The sequence below is a fragment of the Cyprinodon tularosa genome, unplaced genomic scaffold (genome assembly GCF_016077235.1).
Source record: "Cyprinodon tularosa strain WSP-4 unplaced genomic scaffold, ASM1607723v1 ctg8, whole genome shotgun sequence".
In the NCBI taxonomy this organism is placed as follows: Eukaryota; Metazoa; Chordata; class Actinopteri; order Cyprinodontiformes; family Cyprinodontidae; genus Cyprinodon; species Cyprinodon tularosa.
Window position 1 is genome coordinate 4,018,302 of NW_024039562.1, and position 9,608 is coordinate 4,027,909.

The 9,608-nt window shown below is 40.8% G+C and overlaps 1 protein-coding gene across 3 annotated transcripts in view; it reads left to right on the forward strand.

The window, feature by feature from the left end:
• LOC119774111 overlaps window positions 1–7,869 on the forward strand; it is a 45,887-nt gene extending 38,018 nt beyond the window's left edge. For all 3 annotated transcript variants that reach the window (XM_038271462.1, XM_038271463.1, XM_038271464.1), the window contains 3 exons: window positions 59–148; window positions 256–451; window positions 1,276–7,869. In XM_038271462.1, coding sequence (XP_038127390.1) covers window positions 59–148; window positions 256–451; window positions 1,276–7,328 — 6,339 coding nt within the window. In that variant the 3' untranslated portion in view covers window positions 7,329–7,869. The remainder of the gene's footprint in view (window positions 1–58; window positions 149–255; window positions 452–1,275) is intronic.
• Window positions 7,870–9,608: the final 1,739 nt, after the last annotated feature.

Genomic DNA, 9,608 nt, shown 5'->3' on the forward strand with positions numbered 1-9,608 from the left:
AACATATGGCTGTGACAGAGAAAATAATTCAAAAACATTGTTCTTATGTGTTTTGTAGGATTTGCCAGATACCATACAAATTGGAGGACGAATCTTACCCGAAACTGTGTGGGACTATGTTGAAAAGCTAAAGACCTCAGTTACAAAGGCATGCAAGATGTTTATATATTAACATCTGCATTTTGCAAGATATAGTTAAGGATGTAGTATTATTTTTTTTCTAATTATCCTTCTCTTGGCTTTGGTTTCTCTTAGGAGTTGTGTGTGATCCGTTTTCACCCTGCAACAGAGGAGGAAGAGGTGGCCTATGTGTCCCTCTTTTCCTACTTCAGCAGCAGAGGACGCTTTGGAGTGGTCGCCAACATTAGCCGTTCCATCAAAGATGTGTATCTAGTCCCGCTTGGAGCAAATGAATCAATCCCATCCATACTACAGCCATTTGAAGGTCCAGGTACAAATACTGAGCTGTGGCCTATGTGTCTTTTCTTGATTGTTTAACTTCACCCTAATTTAAGCAAATTTTAAATTAAAAATGTTTTATTTAATGCAACTAGAACTGCACTTACTAGAAATGCACTGATCTGAATTTTCCTGTTCAATTACAATATTGTTGCTTTCTTTGCTGGTTCCATTTTGATATCTACTTATTTTTCTGTCTACATAACATAGGAAAGAGAAAACAAATGTGCTAAAGAATCACTGACTATGTTAATGTTAAAACTAACTGAAAATTAAGCAGTTACATGATCATCTCTAATTTTCATAACCTTACTTTATTAGTAATAATGGATTTAATTTTCCTTTTTAAGTTAGAAAATGGCAGTTCTTAGTTTTTTTGTAAGAGGAAAATCAAGCACTTTTGTTAGTAGCCCAGACTGGCCAATAGAGGGAAAAAATTGACCAGTCATAGTTGCCTTTCTAATATCAACTCATATATTTACATTGTCATTTGCTGAGGAAACAACGTGTTTAAGCGAGCTAAATTTTCCTTAAAGGTAGACATTTTTTGCATTAACATTATGAGCAAATTATGAATATTTTTTATATGTTACTACAGTCAATGCATTAAACATAAATAACAAATATACCTTGCAGTATGGTTCTATACTTTCAGAGACTTGTCTGAAAGGTCAAAGCTTTCTTGGTTATTAAGTTACTGTTTTCTGATATTTATTGTCCAGCATTTCTGACCAACATTTCAGCTATGTGTTTTCAAGATTTCTTTACTTGTATATAAAATATTGAATATCTTATTTTTAATTGTTTCTTTTTCAGGCCTTGAAAAGAACCGACCAAATCTTATTTTGGGTCTAGCAATTACCCAGAAATTAAAACGTCCAGCAAGCTTACCTCAGGAAGTTGAAGAGAAGAAACTCAAAGTGAACATATCCAAAGACCCTATGTGGATCCCAAAACCACCAGTCCTCTATGGTTCAGATACGTTTGACATATCCAAACCATATGATCCAGAGATGGCTGGTAGTTGCTCCCCTCCTGGTTCTCCAACTTGCATTGAATCACCATCAGACTTGTCCTCATCTGGCTCAGTTCCCAAACCTCCTGTCCTTGGTTCAATCAAAGAAAATCCTTCTGTTTCAGCCATTGCTGCTACTCAGTCCCCAGCTGTAAATGACTCAGGCAAGAGTATCCCACCATCCAACAGCAATAAGAACCCATTACAGACTATTTTGAAGACATTGTTTAAGGGAAAGGAGTCTGACCCAATAGTCTCCTCTGATGGAAATTCCCCAAAAACAGATGGAAATGCTAAGAAAAAACAAGTCTTCTCTAAAGTTTCTGGATCTATGGTTGATCCAATAGTCCAGCAATATGGACAAAAATCAAAAGTCAAAAAGGTAGAAGAAGAGAAGGAGGATGACTTTGACAGACCATATGACCCTGAAGAGGAATATGATGCTGCAAAAGGATACATTTTTACTCAAAAAATCCCAGATAATAATAATACAGATGACTCTGAATTAATTGGCTCTGTGGAAGATGATGTGGCTTATGATCCAGAAGATGAAACTATCTTTGAAGTATTTCAGGGTGATGCTGCTGTAACAAAGCTTTCCTCTCCAAACCAAAGCGCAGATATTCAAATTTCAGAATCTCAAACACCCGTTTCAGATTCTACTCCAACAACACTAAAGTCTACCCCAACTTCAGTATTGTCGACCCTTCCCACAGGCACTGTAGTTGTCTCAGCTGCAACTCTGAGTGGACAGCAGCGGATGCTGGAGGAACTTAACAGGCAAATTGAAGAGCAAAAGCGACAGTTAAAAGAACAGGAAGAGGTGTTACGACAACAGAGAGAGGCTGTGGGAATGTTTATGGCTCACTTTTCTGTTTCTGATACTTTAATGTCTCCTCCCACAAAAGCACTTCCACACAGCCAGCTGCCAACTGGGCAATGTGGTGAAAGACCAACAGTTTCAAAGCCTGCAGATAAACCCAACAAAGTTACCAACAATGCAGAGATAAAGGATACCTCAGCTGTGAAGTCAGAAACCGTTAGACTTGAACACACAACAGTCAGTGATACTTTAAAAGATACCACAAACACTCTGACAGAGCAAATAGGAACAAATGACAATGTAAAAGACTGTGAGAAATATTCCTCTGCTGGAGAGATTGAGGACTCTGATGTAGCTTATGACCCTGAGGATGAGTCACTTTTTGATGAAATCCAGGATGATGTTTTTAAAGGAGGAAGTACAAAGACTAGTAACACTTCACTGAAGACTAGGGATAGCTATGGGAACAGAAGCACCTCTCCAAATTCGCACCCCAGCAGAAGGCGAAGGTCATCACCTAAAAGACGAAGTCGTAGAGAAATGGACCATAGAAGCCCTTCAAGAAGGTCACAGGGGCGTTCTCACTCACATTCTAGGAGACATAGGGACAAGGATAGACACAGAAAAAGTGAAAGAGATAGGTCTAGGCATAGAACCAGAGATCCATCTGAATATTCAGGACACCATCGAAAAGCCCGTGCTTCTAGCAGACATTCTCATAGGCGGAGAAGGTCCTCATCTTCCCCAAGAAGAAAACAATCAGCCTCCCTTTCGCCAATACGCCACAGAGTACAACCTTCACAGGTCACTGATAAGACAAAAAATAAAAGTGCTCCAAACAATCCTGAACCCGTAAAGACATCTTTAGCATCACCATCAATGCCATCAACCATTGGAATTAAAAGTGACCCAGATGAACATAAGTCAGAGTGTAAACTTCTTGAGAATCCTGTTAAAGACTCAGCTGAACTTATTCAAAATGTGAAGACTGAGCTTTCCGAACCATCAATCAGTCAATATGAAATACAAACAAGCAGCTTTTCCAGCCAGGAAAACAGACCATCTCTGCAAGAGACATGGTTTCAAGACAAATTTGAAAGCAAAATTCCTCTGAGAGAAATTGATCCACCTCTTCGAGATTCTCCTGAAAGCCCTGATCCAGAACCACAGTTTTCAAAACCTTCCAGCACTGAAAATGTGGATTTTCAAAAGACTGATTTACCATCAGGACTAAATATTCAGGGCTCAGTCACAGAAGGGGATGACACGAAGGACTGTGAAAACGGCATGATCCAAACAGATCTAAAGGAACAAGGAATTGGTGTTATCGGGCCTGATATGCAATATGTAATGACAAATGTTTTGGGCCCTAAGCGAAGCTTAGATGACCATGGGACACCTATGATGGGACAGGCAGCATGTCTTCAGGGTCCAGTGCTAAGTTTAATAAAGAATCCTAACCCCAATATAAACGATACACAGGCTACCCCTGGAGACTCAGAAAGAAGAAAACAAGTCCAAGGAGCAGCAAACCTCCATGTTGCATCAGGGATAGAAGAATCAAGCATTAGATTGGAGACCCCAGATCAGTTGTTAAAAAAACAGTTGTCAGACAAAGCTCTGCCTGGGTCCAGGGATTCTGTTTCTACAATGCCACATCATAATCCAAGTATAACTGGGGACTTTAGTCAGGCACAGCAAAATATCAATTATAACAGGGAAGCTTTGCCTTTTTTGAAAACCGGTGAGTTAAGATCCAACATAAATATCTATGACAGCAAGTCAGGCATCATGAAAATAGAGACAGCATTCGGAGTTGAAAGGTTTGAAGGTGGAATTTCACATAGTAGGAATTTAGGTTCTCACATTGCAGTAGGTGATAAAGCAGGCCAAAGTGCTTCACTCATTGGATTTAGAGGAGATATGACACATTTAAAACATACTGAAAGTGTGACCTTTAAGGGACGGGGACTTGGGGAAAGAGAATCTCAGACTTTTAGGGGAGATGCAAACTTAACTGATTTTCAGGAAAATAGAGACAGCCCAGATCCCAACTGGAGAGGCCAACTGTCATTTCAGACTAGTGAAGATAAAGGCCTTGGTCCAGCTGATAGACATCTTGGTTCAGATGCCCCAAAGTCAGATGCTGGGGATGCTCACAAAGGAGCAGTTCGAGAAGTAATAGATTCAGTCAGGGCAGGGCCATTTACACAAGATGATTGGACTACTCATCAGTTTGGTAAAATGGGGTCAAACATGGAGAGTCAGGGTCCTCAAAAAGTAGGTGATCAAAGCTTTCATTCACAAAGAAATAAAGAAGTTAGTCCCAACAGAAAAACCTTTGAGCATGATTTTAGGGTGCCCAGGGGCTCAGATTTTATGGGAGCTAGAACAGAAGTAAGAAATCCTGAATTGCATTTCACAAGGAATGATGTGAGACATCCTGTGTGTTCAGATGTGATGGACCAGGCCCCTGAAAAGAAAGACTCTGAATTTGAAGTGACAATGCTGGACAGGAGAGAACAATCGAGTCCAGATGTGGAGAGGCTGGGACCTAAATTTATGGGTCCTCAAAGTGATAACCCTGAGCCTAAACGCAGTGGGCCAGGGTGTCCAGATTTCATGGGACAAAGACTTAATAAAAGAATGTGGCCTGAAAGGACAGGACCAGATATATTGGGTCCAGGGATTGATAGAAGGGTTCCCAATATGGGAGGTCCTGTTAATGCCTGGAGAGGAAGAGGAGGTCCAATATTAAGATTAAGTGGACCTGAAAAAAGAGACTTATCTATGGAAGTTGCTGAACACCACAGTAGAGGTCAAGACAACCCAGAATTTAGACAACCAGGGCACACTAAAGGAAGTCCTGCTATGGAAAATACTGGTTCTCAGAGTAGAGCAAGCGGGGGACCATTTTTTCCAGGACAAGGTCCAGAAAGCAGATCCTCATCTATTCAAGGACCTGTACCAGACAGAAGAGGCCCCAGTTTGGATTGCCAAAATTCTGACTGGGAAGGCTCAATGGGACATGAAAATTGTGGACCGGGGTCTGAAAGAAAGGGAACATATTTGGGGGCTGCTGAGCCTCTCCGCATAGAAGAAGGGAAAGAAATAAATATCAGAGGTAGAGGAAGAGGTAGAATAGGGCCTCAAGCATATGGCGAGGACTGGCATATTAGGGACTCTTGGCCAGAAAGAGCAGCTCCAAACATAAAACAAGAAAATAGCAGGAGCCCTCCAAGAGGCTCGTCATTTAGGTGTCCTGAGCAAGAAAGAACCACTTCAGAAATGGGAGGTCTGCAGCCTGATAGGAATATGTCACACCTTGAAGAGCATAACAGAATAGATATGGGAGGTGTACCAACTTGTGGAATGGGTCAAAAATTTTATAGGAGACCAGATCATGAAAGAAGAGTTGCAGATTATGGGGGCCAAGTCCCTGACAGACAAAATCCAAGGGGCTCAAACTTTAGAAAACCTGTGCCTGCAAAGCCATATTCAGGTATTGAAGACCAGAAACCTAACTGGAGAGAATCAAGTGGCCCTGATTTTGAAGGTCCTCGGCAGGAAGGAGTGAATACAGAGGGTCTTGGATATGAAAGAGAAAAAGAGTGGGTCGAGTCTGAACCAATTCAAGAATTTCATGATTATGAGATCTCAGATAATGATAGAAGAGGTAGAAGCTTTAGACCTCCAAGACTAATGAGAAGGAATGTCCGAAGACCAGGACCAAATTCTCGTGGCACTGGACCTAACTGGAGGGGTGGTGCCTTTGAAGGGAAAAGGTCAGATAGAAGAGGGCCGGGGTTTGAGGAGTGGGGAAGAAGAGGATCTTCTGGGGATATTTGGGACAACAGTGAAGATAGGAGTTTTGCGAATTTCCAAGATGGTTCTGATGAACAGGTTGAAGAGTCCCATAGGCAAGATGATTATACTGAATGGGAAGATGCACAGGATTCAGAAAATGTGCAGTTTCCTGTTTCTGGAGATGACTGGGATGGTCCTGCATTTAGCGCTCCAGGGTCAGCTCAAGACAACACAGATCTAGACCATCCTGGCCCTAATGGAGAAGGCGAAGGACATGAATGGACAGAGCCTGATGGAGAAGGTTCTGGGGTATTTTTCAGAGGTAGAGGGAGTACATGTAATAGAAGACAAAACTGGGGTAGGGTCAGAGGAAGAGGACGAGGATCAGCTATGCAGAGACATGAAAACATGGAGGATGACTGGAGGCACCAGGACTTTAAGGGAAATATGAGGGGCCATGATGTTGGCATACCCAGGACTCCAAGGGGAGGTTTCAATTTAAGAAGATCACACCCAAACAGGAGACCATTTAAGAGGGGGGGTCCAAATTTAAGATGCCCAAAACCAGGCTACAGAAATTTTAATGAGTTTCCTGAGTCTGATGGGAGAGTTTTAGATTTTGGAGAACAGGCAACTGAAAGGCATGGTGTAGATGGGGATGATCTAAGGACAGATTACCAAGGATTTGAACATGAATTTAAAAGAGTAAGGAGAGGTCCGGTGATGAGACAACAAGGTCCCGGCAATACAGAAATAACGGGGATGTCGCCTAATAATATGGGACCAAGAGAAGATAGAAGGGATACAAACTCTGAGAGAGGTCCAGGTTGGAGGGAACAAGAACAAAGGCATCGAGGTCAGCCCACTAGCAGAGAGGGAAGGGGTCCTCATCAACAGAACACTGACACTCACGAAGGACCTCCAGCTCCATTTAAAAGGCCTCCAGGACCCTTTACAACAAGATGCGGAAAATCAATCCGTGATTTTGATACTCCACAACAACAGGCCGCGCAACCTCAAAGACACAGAGGTGCCTTACTTCCCACCCCTTCAGAATGCCCATTACCTCAGCCAAATACCATGCTGAAGAGTCGTGATGACTCCACAGACAAAACACCTCAGTTTGGTCCCCCGTTCGGTAGGAACAGGGGAATAGGTAGAGGTAGAGCAGTGGATAATCGTTTCAGAGGGCGTGGAAGAGGACGAGGTGGTCCTGCATGGTAAATTAATGGAGAGTGTGAAGAAGAAATTGTTTAATTACTGAAACAGGTTTATCATGGAAATAAAAAAAAAAAAAAAAAAGATTGGATTGCAGATTTGAACTGAAAGAAATATTGAAACTGGAAAAAAAAAATCAAATATTTACTGAAAAGGACACAATGGCTGAATAATATTTCAATATGGCTCCTCTGAAACATATTGTTTAGTAAAGTGTAGATTTAATTTCCATTACAAGTTGACTCACAGACAGACATGGGTGAAATCTGTAATGGTTAATTGATATTTTGTGCTCCGTTTGTTAATTTAGTTATAGTAAAGATTATGAGTAAAACCTTGTAAATTTTGTTGTAAATTATGCCATCTGTTTTCTAGAGGGAAACGTTTGAAAGGCTATGTAGATATAGTTTTTTTTTATTATTTACAAAACCATAGCATCACTGTTACTTTATCTTATTTGTATGTTTTTGTTTTGACATCAAAATGTAACTTGTTTCAGTGTTCTTTTAGAATACCTCAATTCAATAAAGTGACATTTTAAAAACTAGACATTTTCTAATGTTTTTTTGTTGAATAACTGCATTAGAGTATGCTCTATCTATATATATCTATATCTATAGATATATATCTATAGATATATTAGGGGTGGAACGGTTCACAAAATCCACGGTTTGGTTGGGTTCACGGTTTCGTGGTCATGGTTTTCGGTTCGGTATATGTTGATTGTTACACCGAAATCCCATAAAAATTAATGAAAAAATCCCCCAAAAATTTATGAATTGTAATCAATTTTAATGATCCGCAGAAACCCTGGATCATTTCCGCATGTTTTGCTGCTTTGAATTTAATCATCTCGTGCATGCCCTCTACGATCTCCAAGGAACTCAGAGCGGGGGGGGACGGGAGCCACAGTGGAGGCTGTATGCTTTGCTTTGTGCAGGCGGTCTGGAGCGCAGCGGGGCGGAGCGGAGTATGTGGGATTTCGGGGTTAGCATGACATGTTGGTCATGTTGCTGTTAGCATAACCAAAACGTGTTGCACAATGCTTGCACACTGTTGCACTTTTATCCACAACTTTCTTTCCGCCGTCATCGTAGGTCACTCTAAATGCAAAGTGGTCCCATACAGCAGACCAATAAAGTGCTGCTGGTGCGTCTTCCAACTCTACTCCAAGCCTCTCCCGGTGAGCTCCTAACCCTATCTCTAAGGGAGGACCAACCCTGCGGAAAAAGCTGATTTCAGCTGCTTGTATTCTGGATCTCGTTCTTTTGGTCATGGTCCAAACTCTGTGACCGTAGGTCAATGATTCCTACCCAGGGGTACATGTACCCCTAGTGGTCCGTGAGTGCATTGCAAGGGGTACATTAAAATATATTAGTTGTCGGTTAATAAAATAAAATAGTTTCTGTTCTGCTTTGTAAGAACCCACCTGTCTGTCTCAGCTCCCCTTACAGCCAATCCCCCTGATTTAGTCAGATTTTTTCATAGTTTTGTGCATTAAAAAAATGACTATCGATCACATCTTATTAAAGGGTGATCAGCATTTTTTTCCCCCGGAAACTTTATATTTATGGGGAGAGGATTCTACAACTCAGTTGATAGGGTACTTTAGGTTCCGATTAGGCCTGTTGGCATGGCGACTCGTCGATTCAAGGATGATGATGATGATGATGATTTTTTAAACCTATCACGCTTTTTTTTCTTTAACAGTGTCCTGTCTGGCGATCCTGCAATAAGATTAATTGTCTTGATGCCAAAAAGAGCCCAACAGATTTTACTTTCACAAGTGGAGCAGTACGACTATCCCCATAGTGTTCCGCTTGATTGATGCATATAAATTGCTTTATTATAATTATGCAGGGAATTTTACAGATTAAAAGGAGAACAGATGAAAGAAAGAGGAGATAAAAGGGAGATAACCATAAAACATCTTCAGTCTGCTTCATCGTTGTTGAAATAATTCACCTGTTGTGAAACCGAAAAGTCAGAGCTCCCGACTTTAGGCTAAATCAAGTTAGAGTTGCGGATTTAAATTTGTTAAACCTGCTTCATGAAATGGACCCCAGGTGTCATAACTGATGAAAACAATGTAAAATAAATGAAATCAGTGTGACTGTAAGTTTTTTCTTCTGTATTTTGTTCCCAAATCCTCAACTTTAAATTTGATTATAAGGAAGTTACTCAGAGGAGCTCCAGTTTTATAAAGGCAGATTTATAGATTTTATTTTGTCTTTATTTTTATCCTTCCGGGCAAGGTATTTATGTTTTATATATATATATATATAT